The 19,110-nt window shown below is 35.6% G+C and overlaps 1 protein-coding gene across 3 annotated transcripts in view; it reads left to right on the top strand.

Annotated features, from left to right (window-relative positions):
• Positions 1 to 19,110, top strand: part of NF1 (neurofibromin 1) — a 100,665-nt gene that overhangs the window by 30,232 nt on the left and 51,323 nt on the right. The window contains exons 18-37 of one of the 3 annotated variants that reach the window (XM_035561135.2): positions 1 to 247; positions 567 to 640; positions 765 to 848; positions 1,435 to 1,875; positions 2,311 to 2,450; positions 2,984 to 3,106; positions 3,502 to 3,585; positions 4,105 to 4,221; positions 4,777 to 4,958; positions 5,089 to 5,300; positions 5,868 to 6,029; positions 7,033 to 7,136; positions 8,011 to 8,146; positions 11,180 to 11,242; positions 12,926 to 13,084; positions 13,807 to 13,904; positions 14,049 to 14,195; positions 14,623 to 14,769; positions 15,075 to 15,185; positions 18,371 to 18,650. In XM_035561135.2, coding sequence (XP_035417028.1) covers positions 1 to 247; positions 567 to 640; positions 765 to 848; positions 1,435 to 1,875; positions 2,311 to 2,450; positions 2,984 to 3,106; positions 3,502 to 3,585; positions 4,105 to 4,221; positions 4,777 to 4,958; positions 5,089 to 5,300; positions 5,868 to 6,029; positions 7,033 to 7,136; positions 8,011 to 8,146; positions 11,180 to 11,242; positions 12,926 to 13,084; positions 13,807 to 13,904; positions 14,049 to 14,195; positions 14,623 to 14,769; positions 15,075 to 15,185; positions 18,371 to 18,380 — 2,841 coding nt within the window. In that variant the 3' untranslated portion in view covers positions 18,381 to 18,650. Of the gene's footprint in view, positions 248 to 566; positions 641 to 764; positions 849 to 1,434; positions 1,876 to 2,310; positions 2,451 to 2,983; positions 3,107 to 3,501; positions 3,586 to 4,104; positions 4,222 to 4,776; positions 4,959 to 5,088; positions 5,301 to 5,867; positions 6,030 to 7,032; positions 7,137 to 8,010; positions 8,147 to 11,179; positions 11,243 to 12,925; positions 13,085 to 13,806; positions 13,905 to 14,048; positions 14,196 to 14,622; positions 14,770 to 15,074; positions 15,186 to 18,370; positions 18,651 to 19,110 lie in introns of those variants that run through there. The other 2 variants (XM_035561132.2, XM_050714800.1) reach the window with 2 other exon arrangements.

The following is a 19,110-nucleotide window of genomic DNA, read 5'->3' as shown; positions in this document are numbered from 1 at the left end:
GAAAGTACAGCAGGATGCAGTGGAACACCTATTTGTCGCAAAGCCCAAACAAAATTGGAAGTCGCTTTATACATGTTTTTGTGGAGCCCGGATATTGAGGCAGTCCTTGTGGCAATGTCCTGTTTCCGTCACCTGTGTGAAGAAGCAGATATCAGATGTGGAGTAGATGAAGTTTCAGTTCATAATTTTTTGCCAAACTACAACACTTTCATGGAGTTTGCATCTGTTAGCAATATGATGTCAACAGGTAAGAACGATGAGTCTTGGAAAATGCCTTTCTACCTGTACAATAAGGCTTGTTTGGATTTGAGTTCTTTAAACAAGTTTATATTCTTGATTTGGTTGTAACTCCTGCTTTCACTGAAATATCTTAGCCATTGAAACTGATGGAAAGAGTAGGGAATTTGGATAACTGTTCATGAGGATTTAAAAGTGTAACAAGGAGAATCTTTCTAAACACTTTAAGGGGATGTGTTCCTCTTTAATAATTACTTTCAATTATCTCATATTTGATGTAGGTGGCTTTTCAAAAATTTGTTTGATAAATGTTCTGTGCTTGTTTGTAGGGAGAGCAGCTCTTCAGAAAAGAGTGATGGCATTATTAAGACGCATTGAACATCCAACTGCAGGCAACACAGAGGTAAATTTTCTTCTAAATTTCTGTCCATTTTATGTGTGTTTTTTTCTTTTTTTTTTTTCTGAACACAGAAAAGACTGTTGCTACGAGTAGTTTTGAATTTAAATCTTGACATATCTTATTTTAGGCCTGGGAGGATACACATGCAAAATGGGAACAAGCTACAAAACTAATCCTTAACTATCCAAAGACCAAAATGGAAGATGGGCAGGTGACTATGATTTTTTCCTTAGGTTTAACCCTGTAGAAATTCAGAGTAACTATTTAAGCTTATGTATTTCATGAAATTTCATTTTAATCTGGAAAATGAGTTGTATAGGAGGACTTAAGCTCCATGAAAATATTCCAGAAATTAAGTCCTGTGCTTACTGGTAAGAGAACAAGAGAAAATTTGACTTAAATTGCTGTAAGGGAGATAGCTGAGTTTAATAATTGGAAAAAAAAAATAGTGAAAACTCCAGAATACTGCTAGAGAAATTATAAAATCTCTTTCACTGGAAATTTTTTAAGAAAAAAAAAAAAGCTGCTATCATGACTTAAATATGTTTTGTCCTATTACATAACAGGGAGTCATCTAGGCAACCCCTTTCAGTCCCTTTTTAACTCTGTTTCTTCAAATTATATAAAAATAGCTCCTCTGGATAGATTTTCGTTCATACTGTAAGATGAAAACCTTAGTAAATTGTTGAGATGGAATTAAAATGGTGGGATATGTTATGACATATTTCTAAATTCTGATCTCTCTCCATTATTTATGTTTAATTGAAAAGATTTCATCTTCAGTCATTCTTTTTCAGGTTACTGAAAGTCTTCATAAAACGATTGTTAAGAGACGAATGTCGCATGTTAGTGGGGGAGGTTCCATAGACTTGTCTGACACAGATTCTCTTCAGGAATGGATCAACATGACAGGGTTCCTATGTGCCCTTGGAGGAGTGTGCCTGCAGCATCGTAGCAATGCAGGATTAGCAACCTACAGTCCACCTATGGGCCCAGTCAATGAGCGTAAGGGCTCCATGATATCTATGGTATCCACTGAGGGAAATGCAGAGACTCCTGTTAGCAAATTCATAGATCGATTATTGACTCTGATGGTCTGTAACCACGAGAAAGTGGGACTTCAAATACGGACTAATATTAAAGATCTGGTGGGTTTGGAGTTGAGTCCAGCACTTTATCCAATGCTGTTTAACAAACTGAAGAATACCATCAGCAAGTTTTTTGATTCTCAAGGACAGGTAAACTGTTGATATATTCCTTCACTTGTGTATTTTAAAAATTATCGGTCTTGTTTTCCACATAGGTAATTGAAATGGGTTATCTGTTCATGTTTTCTACAAAAAAAAAACTGCAAACGTGATTGTATTTGAGAGCATGCGTCATACAATTATCGTATTTGATTCCAGGCTATATTTAGCATAAAGTAATTAAAAACATTCTTGAATTCTTAGTAAACTCTCAGAGTACAGAACCAGTGAGAATGTTCTCAGAATCTTTAAGGTTGGTAGTGTTGGCATATTTAATGTTGATATGTATTGGAATTCTTTTGACTAGGTGATTCTAGAAAAATATTTGTCTGTTAGATTTTCTGCAGTGTATTTGATGAAAACACACTTTTTTTTTTTGAGTTAACTGCAAACAGGAAGTTAACACTAGAAACTTTCTTCCCATAGGTTTTGTTAACTGAGACCAACACACAATTTGTAGAACAAACCATTGCTATAATGAAGAATTTGCTTGACAATCATACAGAAGGGAGCTCAGAACATCTTGGACAAGCTAGTATTGAGACAATGATGCTAAATCTGGTTAGGTGAGAAACCTGGTTAACCTTCTGTACAAAGTTACATGTTTATGGAGTGAAGTAGACGCTTCTAGTTTTATATCTTTTCTGCTTTCACCCATGGAGAAAGAAGTTGATCCCTGTTCTTACTGTTCTGACAACTTCAGTAGTCATAAAGATTACTTAAATGATAGCATAAAGTAGACTTCTTTTCTTCAGAACCAACCATTCCATACCTCACCCCCTTTCCTGGAAGTATTTCTGTTTTCTTTTCTGTACAATAGTGGTAGTGTTTAGAAACCAGATGAAGGGCAGGTTTCTGTTCGGTTTTATGCCAATCGGAAACCTTTTTGACCTCAAGAACCTTGGTGCTAGTCTTCAGCTGATGTAAGGCTTGGTTTGCTCACTTGGAAAATACATCAGCCCAAACACTTGCTAACCCACTATGCAAGTCAGTTGTGTCAGCCAATGTGTAGATTATGACACAGACCTGAAAAGATTTCAAATGTGTGGACCTCGTTTTGTACAGCATGAATTATTTACTTTTTGCTTTTTATCTTCAGGTATGTGCGTGTGCTTGGAAATTTGGTACATGCAATTCAAATAAAAACTAAGCTCTGTCAGTTAGTAGAAGTAATGATGGAGAGAAGAGATGACCTTTCGTTTTGCCAAGAAATGAAATTCAGGTAAGAAAGCAATTTAGACATAATAAAACGTCTAGGGCAGTGTAATGTGGACAAATATAATTTTGGTTACATGTTTAAAAAAAAAAAGAAAAAGAAAACTTATGACGGTATATTTATTTCTTTTACTTTGTCTTCAGGTTTAATAGTTTAGAATCTAGTATTGCATTATAATTTTATTTTGAATGTGGGGATACTAAACGTGTGTAAAAAAATGATATAGAGTGGGGTATTACTTGGTACAATAAGATTCAGTTAATTTTCAGTATCTGATGGTTCAAATATGAATTTGTAATACTAAGTGCAAACAGTAGTGGGTGTGGGTTATTATTTAGGGGAAAAAAACAGAAAAACAAAGCTAGCAGTTTTACGTTTGTGTATCTATATTTAATTCACAGAAACAAAATGGTAGAATATTTGACAGACTGGGTTATGGGAACATCTAATCAAGCAACAGATGAGGATGTAAAATGCTTGACAAGGTAAGAAAGGATACTAATGAATTGCTTCTAAAGTTGCTAACAGTGTTCCAGATATCATTTGATATCCACAGATCAGTTGGATTGTGTGGAATTTCTGTAGTGGTAGTAATTTTAAAGAAAAGATCAAAATTGAAACTTAATTTTTTTGTGAGCAGCAAGAAAATTGTATTTAATGGTTAGCTCTTGAGGGTTCTTTTAAAATGTACAGATTTTTATTTAAATCTTTTTAATGCTATTTCTGATTTAGTGTTAGAATTGCTTGTTTTATTTCCTAGAACTATGTCTTCATATGATACATTATGAAGAATAAAATTGTCAAAGATTATAGTGTTGAATTCATACTTAAGTTTTTTTTAGTGAAAACATTGCTTTTTAGTAGTAGTCCTGTAATAATGTGTTGCTTGAAGCTGTACCACAGAATGTGATTGCTGTTTTCCTGATGGACACGGTTTAAAGGTTAAAAAAGGTTTAAGAAACAGTTTAACAACTGATTCTTAAAAACTTAAAACTTTTTTTCAGAGATTTGGACCAAGCGAGTATGGAAGCAGTGGTGTCTCTTCTTGCTGGGCTTCCATTACAGCCTGAAGAAGGAGATGGTGTTGAGTTGATGGAAGCCAAATCTCAGTTATTTCTTAAGTAAACAGTGACTTTTAACTATTTCTACTATACAGTGTCTCAGAGTAGATGCACTTAGTAGATATGACTTTTACTACCAACTAAGTTTTTTCTTCTAGCAGAAGTAGAGATTACCTTGTATAGATGCCATTTCACAAATCTCTACCTAATAGGTTTATGAAAGCATTTTCATTTAGAAAATAATTACTAAATTTGTCTTTGTTTCCCCTTAATACAGACGTATCCTTAGTTCGTGGGAGGGATTAGCTGGGTTTGAAATTGCATTTTCATCCATGAAATTTAAAATCTCTTTCAAGACAGTTGTTTGTAAATGCACACCAGTGGAATTTGTTTGCTTTGTTTGTGGGCCTTATATACGAGTTTTTAGGGCAGTGCCTCCTAGTTCTTACAACGTGTTCTTTGAAAGTTTAGACTGTGCTACAGGGAAGATTATCTGATGGGGTGGACGGGATCTTTTGGGAGGCTTATGGTCTATTTGCTTTTGTATGCAAATCTTTCCAGACTGTTGCCTTTGCAGAATCTGTTTTAACTGTCCAAGTCTATCTTTTTCTTTAGATATTTCACACTGTTTATGAACCTTCTAAATGACTGTAGTGAAGTTGAAGATGAAAGTGCACAAACTGGTGGCAGGAAACGTGGAATGTCTCGAAGACTAGCTTCGCTACGACACTGCACTGTTCTTGCTATGTCAAATTTACTCAATGCAAATGTGGATAGTGGTCTTATGCACTCCATAGGTAAAGTAATTGGATAAAGCTATGCATAAATGAATACATAATGAAGACATTGGTATTTGATTTATTTTTACATTTTCCTTAGTAGTTATGGTTTTTTTGTGTTGTTTTTTTTATTATTTGTTTTTTTCAGGTTTGGGCTATCATAAAGACCTCCAAACAAGAGCTACCTTTATGGAAGTCCTCACCAAAATTCTGCAGCAGGGAACAGAATTTGATACATTAGCAGAAACAGTGCTAGCAGATCGGTTTGAGAGATTGGTGGAGTTGGTTACAATGATGGGCGATCAGGGGGAGCTCCCCATTGCTATGGCTTTAGCCAATGTGGTGCCTTGTTCTCAGTGGGTAAGTTAATTCATACATTTTATTTCCTAAGTGTTTTGAAAATAATAAGACTTAAAATAATTAGGTCAAACATTTTGGGGGTGTAAGAATAGCCTGCTAAAGAGAGATTAGACCTACCTTTTGTAATAAGTAGCCTTTCTTAGTATATTCTCAGAAAGTATACTAAATCCAGCTGCAAGAGATCGTGATTATCAACAGTAGTTTTATATTAAATTTCAGTTAATGCCTGGGAGCAATTTTATATACAATTATTATAATAAATGCATTTGTTTTGATTGATGTTATTTATTACAAACTGTGTGCTGTAATGCAGACGAACAGAACTGTATTTACTCCTCAGATTTTACAAGATGAATTGTTTTTTGTTATACAGCAGAATAAATGCTTATCTGTCTGGACTAACCGTTATGAATTTGCATGAGTGGTTATCGTGAGAGATTTTTAGGCAAACAATAGCATAGGGAAAATTTAAAACAAGATTGTGCATGCAAGATTCCATAACAAATTTAAAGCATTAGTACAATCTTTGACTCACTGCTCAGATGACCATTTCCTGCTTCTTTTAAGGATGAGCTAGCTCGTGTCCTGGTCACACTCTTTGATTCCCGTCACTTGCTCTACCAGCTACTTTGGAATATGTTTTCAAAGGAAGTTGAACTAGCAGATTCCATGCAGACGCTCTTCCGAGGAAATAGCTTAGCTAGTAAAATAATGACTTTCTGTTTTAAGGTATGTTACCTAACCTTTCTCTCTGCTACATAACAGATCAGTAACAGGAAAAGTTTAGTAATATAAAAATACAAAGCTATGAGTCTATGGTGTTAAGCATTGGAGTAAATGAATCAGATGAAAATAGTGATGAGTTTCCTTTGGGACTCAGTTAAAGTTACTCTTAGCTCTCACATGCACTTCTTAAAAGCAGAACTCCCTAAACTTTCAATGTTTGAAATAATACTTGTAGATCTCTTATGTTCAGGCCCAACTGAAAAATACAAATCCTTCTGGAACTAACCTTTTGCCAAGACTTCCTGAGTCAACCAGTTAGGCTCAAGTTTGCAGTTAGTCCTCTTGAAAGTTTCCAAGGCAATAAATGTTTCATCTTGATTAGTCTGTGTATTCAGTATTGTGAAGAAAACTGATTGCAGTAAAAAAAAAATGTTTGCAAGATTTGTACATTTAAACAGACAAATATTATTAGATATTTAGAAAGCGTTACTTGATAAAAACAGCTAAATATATTTACAGATTTATGTTACTTCGAAGTCTTGTCCTAAATAATCTTCAATCATAGTAAGTCTTTTTAAACTTATGACTACCTTAGTTACATGAGTGATTTGGGGTGTAGTACCAGCTTGAAGACGGTTTCTAATGGTCTTCTATTTAAAGAGGAGAAGACAAATTCCAAGGTCTTTCATTTCAGTTTAAAATGTTGTGTAGTGCTGTACAAACGGAGCTTGGTTGTTGAGTCAGTGGGCTCTAAGAAGGATTTCCATCTGGTTATTAAGTTGACCTATCTTTTTCTCAAGATTGAAAATTAAATAAGATACTGGTAGAAGTTGATCACAGTTGTGTTTCGGAAGTGAGTCTTCCAGAACACCAGTTTTACAGAAATCTGGCTTATGCCAAAACAAATCAAGTGTTTTCAGGCTCTCATAACGTACAGAATTTTGGAGTGTTCCTGTGGGTTGCTCTGTTAATCTGGCCCCATATTCTGATTTTCTTTTTTCAATAGGTATATGGTGCTACATATTTGCAGAAGCTTCTGGAACCTTTATTAAGGACTGTGATCACGTCCTCCGAATGGCAGCATGTTAGCTTTGAGGTGGATCCTACAAGGTTTGAGATTCAAGGCGGGGGGGAGCAAAAGTATTTATAAACTTGTCTCCCAGTCATTGTGATTTCCTTTTCCTTGTTGTAAATATTTTTCTCATACTTTCATACTTTTCTGCTCCTCACTTCACCAGACACGTTCATTGTATCTACCAACAGTCCTTATACCCAGGGAGAATTGTACAGAGCTGTCCAACACATTGAGATGAGTTCTGCTGCATGTCCTCTAAGCCCTGAGAGAGTAAGGAAGACAGAGAGTCCTTACAGAACCTCTTCTCCTACTTGCTACTGCATACTTCTTGTAGGCCACTAATGTGGGGGTTTTCCACTAGTACCAGAAAGCATCTGCTTTAGGTCATTGGATTAGTTAGAGAAGCAAGTTGGAATGCATGCATATTGTAATATTTTTTTTTGCTTTAATTTCTCATACCACTTCAAGACTTGGATTTAGTAGCTGTTCTGTTGTTTTGAATTCTCTTTAACTCTTGAAAAATTTTCAGAATTCTTCTTTTAAGTAGTTTGCCGAAAGATAGGCTTTATTTTTAATAGTTTAGCTGTCAAACAACTGTGTCTATCTCAGAAATTCCTTTCACAGAAACCATCATCAAACTGATAATGCAAGCCTCTTGGAATTATGAACACTTGTCTTAGTATGGAATGATGGGAGAGAATCCAACTTACAGCTGTTTATTACTAAGTTTTGAATGACCTTGTATTTTTCACTTATGTAATCTAAAATATTGATGGAATCTTTTGCGTGAAAGATTGTAAATATTTCTGTAAGATTTTTATTTACCCTGTGGGATAAAGTTACTACTGAAAATATAAGCATAGTCAGTAGGATTTGATTGCTGGCTATACATTTATGGGTCTCTTTCAGATTGGAGCCTACAGAAAGCCTTGAAGAGAACCAGCGGAGTCTCTTGCAAATGACAGAAAAATTTTTTCATGCAATCATTAATTCTTCTTCAGAGTTCCCACCACAACTTCGCAGCGTGTGCCATTGTTTGTACCAGGTATGCTTGCAATGGTTGCCTGCCCCTAAACTTTGGGGTTTGTTTTTACAATTCTAGCAGTTTGTATCTTGGTCTAGTAAAGGGTGCATAGTGGGCATTTCTTAAAGAATGTTGTCAGAAGTTTGTTTAAGAACAGGGATCTAAGCTGAAGGACTAAATGGTGTTTTAGGCCTTGGGTTGGCAGTTAGGAGGTGACTGAAATGTTATTTTTTTAAGGAATTGAATCATAGCTAAGAACTCAGACCTAATAATCTCAGTGGGAAACTATAGATTAACTATGGAGGTAATGGTTATACTTGCTTTCATCAGTTTATCACACAGGCCCTCAATAGGGAAGGCAGCAAAAAGGAAAAAAAAAAAATCTGTTGGGTTGACAGAATGCAAAACCGTGTTTTGAATACAGAAGCATTATACTTGTTTTATTTCTGCTTTAATTGGTCCTATATAAAGTTAACTTATTAACTTTATACCTCTAGTAAACATCAATTTTATGAACAAAATAGCTACTTGTGCAGTTACTGATTTTACGTAGTTGTTTTCTGCATGAAAATCGAGGCAATTCCTTCACGCGTATTTATTTCTGCAGTAATTTTTTACAAAAATTGTCTCTGAAATCTATTATTCACATCACTGCACCAGGAATATTATTCGGTCTTCCAGTACAGGTGGACACAATCTTACACTTTACATCTTTTATAGGAAAACAGGTTAAAAGATTGTAAGATTCTTGTACAGAAAACAACAACAAAACTGTATGGCTTTCAGTGGCACCAAACTAGCTGCTAAAATTCCAGTAGCTGCTGCTAAAATTCCAGTAGGAGATGGATATTCGTGCTGCCTGAAGAACCTGTAGGAAATACAGTTTGCAGTCCTTCTGGAGGAGGCTGTCGCGGAAGGGCTGTGCACAGCAGAGTTTGTGAGCTGCAGTCTCTCCGTGTTCTGAAAGAGCTATTGTTGGCCTTTCTGCCATGAAGTCTGTATCTCGGGTCTGAAGTAAAGCGAGGAAAACAGATTTTCTGAGCTATGTTTGGAAGGAGGTCATGCAAAGGAGCTATCATCAACCGCAGCCGCATGTGGGAGATCGCTGTGGAAAGTGAAAGCATCCGTGTCTTAGAGAAACAAAACTTTGAACTAATTATGAGTAGTACAAAAAAATTCTGTGCAATGTTAATCATTATTCTTAGCACTGTTAATGTTTTAGCAGCTATTAATAATTTTTGTAGTGAATACTGTTGTGATTTTCAGAACTTGGAAGTGAAGACCAGCGCATCATGTTGGGACTGTTGTGGATCTTGGGTTGTTGTCCTCAGCTGTTGGGAGGAATTAGGCGTGCAAATGCTGGCCTTTTGTTTCTGCTGTAAACAGCTGGTGTAAATGGCTTCTCAAGTCACCTGGCTCTCTTTCCGCCTCTTGTTTTAACAGGCTGTATCCAGGTTGTGGAAGGTTTTTTTGTTTGGGTTTGTGTGTGTGTGTGTGTTAAATAGGGAAACGAAGCGGGCAGGTTGGTTTTCCTTCAGGATCAGATGGTCAGTCTAGCAGACACTGACTGCAAGTGGATGTGTCACTGAAAATCCCATGCGTGCTTGATTGTTGCTTCCATTATTTGCTGGTGGTTTGTCTTGGATATTTTCCTAGAATTGCTTTATGTGCAGTTGCTAGGGTGCATCAGACTTAGATCCGTTGCAGTGATACTTTGCTAAAAATTCTTCCTATGCAAACCATTTTTAATTCTGACGTGAAATGGAGTTACTGGAACATACTCTGCAATGGGGTGGTTTTCAGAAATTCTTCTGTGGGAGCATATCAATTCTATTGTTTTTTGCCTTTACATTGTTTCAGTTAAAAGGGTAATTTACGTGATTTTTCTTAATAAAGAGGGATGGAAATTTTACTTCCTTTAAATGCAGTAGCCTGATGAATAGAGTACAGATAAGAATGCTTCCAAAGTTAACTCTTTCTTTCTAGAAGTTACACAAAGTCAGAAGTTTGGTAAAGACAACATCAGTTAAATATTAACAGGTCTTGAATAAATTTGAGCTGTTTAAATTTAGCTTGGTTGGTGGAATAGCTTTCACCGACTTGCTTTTTTACTGTCACATTTTTAAGTTGTTAGAATTTTCTTCCAGTTCTTTTCTCTAAAGCTTATATATGAACTGTTGGTGTGTGCTCGTTCTCAAACAGCTAAATATTGCTAGCTTTCTATTGATAGAACTCCAGGCTTCACTTAGTATAGGGCTTTTCAGTGATGCTAGTTTATTCGTACAGCTAATATGAAAGATGTAGGATTGAGCTGCAAGAGCAAAATTCACCTCTTTGCAGGGCAGCAGTACATAAGGCTGATGTACTATATCTTTGCTCAAATCCTGTTGTAAAATACAAGAGAATGTGATGTTTTGTGGTGGGTCCTTTTGCCTTGAAATGAACATAATCAAGTCAGATGTCTAAATTTGGAAATTTATAATAAATTAGATGTAGATCTGCTGGCTTTTTTTTCCCTCCATTCTCCACAGAATTATTTTTATGTTATTGTTTAGCTCTCAAAGTAATAATTAACCATGATGAATCACAGATCTAACTAAACTGAAGGACACACAGAGAAACATTGGGAAGATTTAAAACTCTAAATTTATTTTTAAAGTAACGTGTATATCAAAGGTATAACACTTCACTATTTCTACTATTAAAATTACTTTGGGATGGTGAAATACGTCTGAAAACTGAATATGCAATTTAATGCCCAATATTGTATATCATGAGCACATTAATGTGGTTTGACTTTTAATCTAGCCAGAAATAGTAGAAATGATTGAAACGCAACATTTGCTTGTTTTGTATTTAGTGCTTTGTAAATAAGATATAATAAAAAAATGTGGAATAGAACCTCCATCATCAGTCTTTAGTTTATATATTTCATTTTCTGTTGGTTATGTTTGTTACATTTTACTGTGTAATTTATGTACAAGTCAACATTGGTTTTTTGTTGCTGTATGTAGTTGGTGCTGTGACCTGTTTGTGCTCATCTCTGTTCTGTAGGCAACTTGCCACTCTCTACTGAATAAAGCTACCGTAAAAGAAAAAAAGGAAAACAAAAAATCAGTAAGTTTGGAGACCTTTTTACTAGCCATTTCTTTCAAACCACAACAGAAATCTTTTGCTGTTTATTCAAAACATCTTCACTTCAGTCTATTTGAACTCACTGTAAAATCATTCTACTAATTCTGGCACAAAATAGCTTTCATTTCAATTAACCCTGGAATTATTTTATATTTAAAATATTCTCTGTGTGCCTATCTGAGTAAACAAAAATACATCTTTAACATTACAGCTTAGCATTTAATATTCTGATTCCTCTACCCTTACCACCATCTTCCAAAAAAAAAATAAAATGGAGAAGGAAAATATTTGGTTTGGGGGAAAATCTGAGTCTGTTCAGTTGCTTTAATACTTTGCTAGATAAAATGACTTCAGCTTGCATCCTGGGAGAAGAACAATTAACACATGGTTTGCTGAAAAAAGGCTCCTATGATTTATTTCTGATATTTTCTTTTGTTTACCTTCTGACTAAGCAATAAAAATTAGCATTTCTATTTATTTACTGACGGAAGATGAGCAGATTTCCCATTTAAACTTACTGTGTTAAAGAAGAGTTTAGATATATATGTTGTGATAGGGTGGTATCGTTATAAGCTAAGGCTTACCCTTTTCTTTGACAGTGACCTCAAAATATAATGTATGAATAATACTGAGGCAGAATGGAAATTTAGACTTCTATTAAATACTCCCATATTTTTTGCTATAACTGAGCAGATTAGTATCATGTTGAAATGCAAAATCTGTGTGCAAAGTAATACTTTACAAGAAAATATTATAAATAATTGCATTGCAAGATAACTTGATTGAAGTTGCTACCGAACCATAATGATTCTTGACATGTATGCGCTAATGGCTTTTCCTGTTCTAAGAAGCATGATTTGAGATTGCACTAGTTATGTTTTGAAGTAGTATAGTAAGCTGGGAATTGTGTCTTATTTAAACAATTTAACTTCATATATGAAACTTGCTGCTAATTTTATTCTGTGAAATGGTAGAATCTGACATTATGATTAGTTGATAATTGGACAAAAATATACGTATAGATATTGAATATTCATAAGACACTGGCTACTTCGCTCTGGATCATTCTGTCTTTCCTTCTTTGGTAAATCTGTTGAGATATGATGGATCTGGAGAGTATTTCTTCAAATATCTCCCTCCCTCAAATTTAGATTACTGCTGAAACTTTAAGTCTTGTAATTCACGTTGATGGAGAGGGCCTTGAAAGTAATATTGAAATAGTTATTCAAATAAAAGACCTGAGAATTTAAAAAGAATTATCTGTTTGATTGGAAGGCTGTGTATGCCTGAATGTGAACATACGGCATTTGTCCACTTTACTGTCAGTGGCTGGAATTAACTGGTGAGCAACTTTGAAGTTTACTTTCTTAGCTTTGTACAATAGCTATTGTAGGAATTTCACCCCAGCAAGAAAGTTTGTATGAAAGCTGAAGTAAGCCTCGCCAGTGTCTGGATAGCCCCATCACCCCTTACCCTTCTTTCCTTCTCTTTCTTGATTGTCTTACAATACAAGACCTATAAAGCCAAGAGAATCCTACTCAAATCTATTGAACTTGTTTGCTATGGAAAGAATATGTAAAGTTGGACTGCCGTACAGGACTTTTCTCAGATTGCTTTCCCTTTTCTTTAATGCGAATATATTATTTATAATTCTCAACTTCATAGGTTGTTAGTCAGCGATTTCCTCAGAACAGCATTGGAGCAGTTGGAAGTGCTATGTTCCTACGGTTCATCAATCCTGCGATTGTCTCCCCTTACGAGGCAGGGATTTTAGATAAAAAGCCTCCACCAAGAATTGAAAGGGGATTGAAACTGATGTCAAAGGTGAATCAGTGTATATTTTTATTTGGCCATATTGTATGTTCTACCTGAAGTAATTCTGTTCTTCAATTGACAAGAATGAGAAAATTTAGTTAAACATTTTAGTTTTGTATAACAAAGATCACGCTTATTTAAACTGCAGTGTTATGTTTATAGATCATAGCATTACTTAAAAACAAAGAAACCAACATAACTTCAACAGTAGTGAGAATATCTTGATATTTATGAGGTTTATAGAAGTTTTGAAGAAGTAGCTTTTTTCCTATCTTCCATCTCAGGACTGGTACCATTTGGTGTTACTTCCTGTGGGAAAAAAAAAAAAAGCATGGGGGGAGCTTAATGGTTCTGTACAACTTCTGTGGCCTTATGTATATTATCTAGTTTTAATTGTTGAGAAATTACGATTTTCTTCAAATAGGCATGTGCCTTTACACCTGTTTGTGATTTCCAGAAAAAATACTAACCCTTAATAAAGCACGCTTTTGAAAGATGATTTCTTTTCCTGGTTTAAACCCAAGTAAAGCTCATAAGTGAAATCTTTTTCTAGTGTTTAGAATTATGTAAAAGAAATTACTTTGTATTAGGTGGCTTGTGTGCCTTTTTTGTTTGTTTTGATGTTTCACAACAAGTTAAAATGGGTATTTCTGATAGTAAAGTTATACTGGCAGTCATAACAGTTAAGACATTAAGCCTTTACGTGCCTCTACCATCTTTTTATTATTTAGATACTTCAGAGTATTGCCAACCATGTCCTGTTTACAAAAGAAGAGCATATGCGGCCTTTTAATGATTTTGTAAAAAGCAATTTTGATGCAGCACGAAGGTAGGCCCTTTGGAATCTTTTGCAAAATTTTTTGTCATGTATGCTGTACGTGGAGATGTGTTCTTGCAGGCTTTTGACTTGCATTGGGTCTGCGTGGCAGACTTCCCTTACACAATTATGGCAATTGCTGCTTTTCAACTCTAGGTTTTTCCTTGATATTGCATCTGACTGCCCAGCTAGTGACACTGTCAATCACAGCCTGTCTTTCATCAGTGATGGCAACGTACTTGCTTTGCACCGGTTGCTGTGGAACAATCAGGAGAAAATTGGCCAGTACCTTTCCAGCAACAGGTAAAACTTCAGAAATATTACGGAGGGAGCTGATGGGGAGTGAATATTTTGAATTATATTCAAATGCTTTTGCTGTTACTACTGAAAAGAATATGGTGGCTGAAAAATTCTTACCTCTGGATACTTCTTTGTCTTACCGACAACTCATTGCTGGGTGCATGTCTAAGATCTTTCTTGCCTGCTTTGCTGCCAGCCTTCTGTACAAGTGTATATTTGTCTGTCAATCTTTGTAAAAATTGATATGCATAATACACATTTTTCTCATTTCTTCAATGAACACATTTTTTAATTTTTAAAAGGAAATGTAACCTCTTCAAGGTAAGGAAGGGGACTAGGCAAATAATAATAATAATTAAAAAAAAAAAAGCAAAACAGGAATTGCTGAATAAATAAAGACTTCTCTGTTAAGTAATAATGCTGTTTCTAGGGACCACAAGGCTGTTGGAAGACGACCTTTTGACAAAATGGCTACTCTTCTTGCCTATCTGGGTCCACCTGAGCACAAACCTGTGGCAGATACGCATTGGTCCAGTTTAAATCTCACTAGTTCCAAGTTTGAAGAATTTATGACAAGGTAATGAGATTATTGTGGAGGGGAAGCTCATTGTGGGTTAGTAGTTACTAAGACTCGAGCTTTCATTTTGAAGGAGGGTTTAAAAGGCTGGCTCTAGGTACACCTGTTAGGTTTGTGAATAGAAGATTTTAATTTCAATAATTAAATTGAGAATTAAATCAGAATGCAGTAGCTTTTGTGATTTAACGGAGGTTCAAGATTTTATGAACTTAATGTTTCTGTTTAAAGATGCAAATAAACAGTGTTTGGGTTTTTTGTTTTATTAAGGCAGTTGTGAAAAGCTGATGTCATGTACTGCTTTTTAGGCATCAGGTACATGAAAAAGAAGAGTTCAAAGCACTGAAAACATTAAATATTTTCTACCAAGCTGGGACATCAAAAGCTGGCAATCCTGTTTTCTACTACATTGCTCGGCGGTAAGGAATCTTTCACCTCCCCTGTCTAAAATAAACCTGTAAAAGCTAAAGTATGAAGTGTATATATGAAAGAGATGCAAACAAGACTCTGAAAGTAACTTATTTGCTGAATATTGGTGACAGCAATTTTGAATTGTGATCAGAACTAAATCAGAACTAGTTCTTCCACCTAGGAATATGTGAGTACCTGCAGAAATATACCTGAGATTTTAAATTTTATTTATTTTTCACTGTTTGAAGTAAACTACATCTACACCACGTTACTATTAATCCTTTATCAGAGGTTTTAGCATCTTCATATTATGAAGTATAAAATTAATAACAAGCTAAAATAAGCAATAAAACTCCTGAAAAAAGTCCCCATATCCCATTTTAAAGAGTAATACAAGTATTTAGAAGTTTTATATATAGTAATCACCATAGTGTTGCTTCAGTTTGACCGATATGTTCTAAGTGAAAAATAATTCCATGTTTTTAGAAATGATTGAGATCTATGGGAATATCACTGGAGTGATAGGAAAAGCAGATGTTTAAGTGTGAACTTTTCAAAAGACTGTATTTTTCCAATACAGTAAAACTTTGAAAGTTCTAAGTCTTCCCTACTCTGGAAGGTAGTCATTCCTAAGAACAAGTGACATATGCTGCAGTACTGAATAATTTGGGAAGAGTATCCCAAGATTAGTATTAGTCAGTTTACAAATAAGTCACAATTCTCTGTTTAAAAGAAAAAAGTATATATATTTAATCTGTGTGGAATTCAAATAAAACAAGGCAATGAAGGTGCAACTACAGTAAGAATATAACTGAAACTTATATTTTAAATTTAGTTATTAAGTAACACCCTTTTAAAATCTGTGGAGTGAGGACGGGAAGTTCAACATCCCTAGATATGGTACTCACTATTACAAGTCATTCACAGACTTCATAAGAAAAGGAGAGTCATTGTGCTCACAAGTAACTGATGGGTGCAATCAAATCAGGGTTGAAAACCGAGACTGTAGCTGTTACACCTTTTCTCTGAGCTGTGGTTGGTGGTGCCCTTGCCTTTGGTACTGGTGTCACTGTTGAGGTGCAGGCTGGCAGCAGGGGCCGCTGGTTTTGGCACCGGCGGGGTGGTGCTGCCACGGTCTGCAGAGTTCTCCCTGGTGCCAAGTCGGGTGCTGAGTCCTCGTGTCATTGTGGCACTGGCTGATGCTGGCAGGTCTTGTTTGGATGTTGGCCTTCATGGTCAGATTGTTGCCATCACTTTGTGTGCCAGCAGGGCTCTTGGTTTTGCTTCTGCTGCCATTGCCAATGTGGTTTTTGCTGATGGTTAGCTGAGTCAGTGCTGGTGGAGCTGCCTGAGGCAGTAGTGCTGGTGTAGAGCTTGTGGGGGTGCTTTGGCTCTCTGGGTGCTTCTGTTGCTGATGGGGTGCTGGTATGGGCTGCCAGTGGTGGCTGCTGCACCAGTGGGGTGCTTGCTTGCAGGACCATTGCTGATGGCGTGCTCATTACTGGCATGGTTAGGCATGGTTGTGTCCCTGGGGGTCATGAGCTGCTTCTTGGAGTAGGGCTGGGAGCACAGCTTTCGATGGTGATGCCGGTGCTGCTGTCCTTGTGTGCTCCGTGCTGGGGGTAGTTCTGCTGCTGGCAGCGGCAGTTTCATTGATGGCGCCGCTTCCAGTAAAAAGTGTTGCCGTAAGCTGAGGAAACATCCTCAGTGGCAAACTTTCTGCAGACCCTTTGAGCTCATGTAAGAACAGGGGTACAAGCAGAGGAAAGCATTTCTTAAGCAGCGTATTCTGTTTGTATTGAACAACTTATGTAAATAGTCAATACATATTTGCAAATAAGGCATTCTTCAAATTTACTTATCTCTAGTGAAAATCATACCCAACATGAATTTTTTTTCCAATTAACTAAAATTTTAAATCCCTACTTTTACTCACTCCTAGAATTTTTCATCGCATTCAGTATTACTTTTTATTCTGTGTTGTAGATTGACCTACAAACTTACTTTTCTAGAAAGTCTGTGCTCTGTTACACCATGTGACTTTTGTTGTTTCCCTTGGAAATTTTCAAATTTTCAAGTAGGGAACAATTTTAATAATCGGAAAATTTTATTGTTTTGCTACTTGATATAGTAACCATACCTTATTCCAAATTCAGGTTGAAGGCCAAAATAAACAGCAAGCTTTGAAGAACCTTTCTGAATATAACCTCTAACTTTATAGTTGTATTCTGCTACTTAAATATGGATTCCTAGACAGAATGCAATTAGAGATCCAACAAATGAGTATATCTGTTCACATTTTCATTGATCATGTTTTTGATTTTCAGAACAACAAAAAAAAAAAACTTCTGTTCAATATCAAATGTGGAAGGTAAAATAAATCTCAAAACTGTTTCCTTCTGAAATTTTGTGCTGCCATGCCAAAGGGTTTTTTTATGCTTAAAAAAAAAAAAAAAAAGCCTTGCTGTCAAGCTGATAATGTAAGGAGGAAATATTTACATTCTATTTTTGTTGCTGTAAAGGTTCTCAAACATTTGTTTTGCTGCTAACTTCTTAGAGAGATTTTGTGTAAGACGGCGCAAAGGTAGAATTAAAAATAAAGTGTAACATTGCATGTCCATTTGGCAATGACATTGTTAGGAGTGAGAGAAAAGAGGCCAAGCTTTCTGTCAGTTAATGAGTTCTTAACGAATCTGTAAGCTTATGCTAACCAAAGGAATACTAAACACACAGAAACTCTTATTACAATAAGTTTTGTTTTCTTACCCATTTCTATCTGAAATTTTCCCAACAATTTGTAGCACTGAATTAGAAACTATAGGAGAAAATGCTTATATGAGTAAACCTTTAGCTTTCTATTCCTTTTACTTGGGAAATAACTTGGAAAATTGCTTTCCTTTTACTTGTCCCCTTTTATGCACTTTCAACACCCTTGACTCTTCGGAGTGGAAGAAAGCAAGATGAGTAGTGCCATTTATCTTCTGTCACAATTCTCTGTCTTTAAAAGCCTTACCATAATCCGCTGTCCTCTTTAAGGTTTTTGAATCACCTCTGGACCTATTGTGTTGGCTGAAGTGGGCTTTTACAAAATTTTTTGTGAAACTAGTTTACAGTATAAATGGCCATAAGAGTTTCTAACAGTAATTAACTTATATTAAATTAGATTATCTTGAATACCTTTCACGTTTTACAGCAGTGGATAAGAAGAGCGATAGTTTATGGAAACCTTCCTTTTGCAACATCAGCGACACTTGTTGAACCAAAAATGAAGGAATTTTGTGCTCAGACAAATACACATCTGCATATCTAACATTAGTTTTCAGAAAATATTGAACAGCATATGTCTTGTAGAATGACTTTATGGGGATGTCTGAATGCTCCATGTAATTCGGTACTAGCAGCAGATTTATTGAACCATCAGTTTGAGCACTGCTTTTATGCTAGGCAGTAGAAAAAACATTACTGATGCCCTAAAGGTTCAGCTGGGATACAGAGTTGAAAGTGAAGTGAATGTATGTAGTGCCAAAACTGAAACTAATTCACCTATCTTGAAGTATTCCATTTGTTTCTAAGTTCGTTTTTTTCCCTAAAGATTCCCGAAGCTATGCAAAGTTTAAAAAAAAAAAAAAAAACAGAAAAAGTGAAGTTTAAGGACCCATTTTTAAATGTTCCGTTGTGTAAGTGACTCGTATCCTTGGATTATGAGTTTTGCTGAAGTTGATTTCTGCATAGGCTTATGAAAGGATATGGTTCTTGTGGACAGCATGTATCAGCTTAAATAACTGTGTTTTGAAAAGCATGCTGGTTGTTTTACACAACATAACTATATACAGTTGAATGTCAGTAGAATTTTAAAGAGTATGTAATGTATTATGTTCAGACCCCTTCTAAACTAGTTGTACTGCTGTCAATAGTAAAAACAAATTGGGAAAA

The sequence above is a fragment of the Cygnus atratus genome, chromosome 20, assembly GCF_013377495.2.
Source record: "Cygnus atratus isolate AKBS03 ecotype Queensland, Australia chromosome 20, CAtr_DNAZoo_HiC_assembly, whole genome shotgun sequence".
In the NCBI taxonomy this organism is placed as follows: domain Eukaryota; kingdom Metazoa; phylum Chordata; class Aves; order Anseriformes; family Anatidae; genus Cygnus; species Cygnus atratus.
Note: the sequence above shows the minus strand (reverse complement) of the source record. Positions and strands in the feature narration are given on the sequence as shown.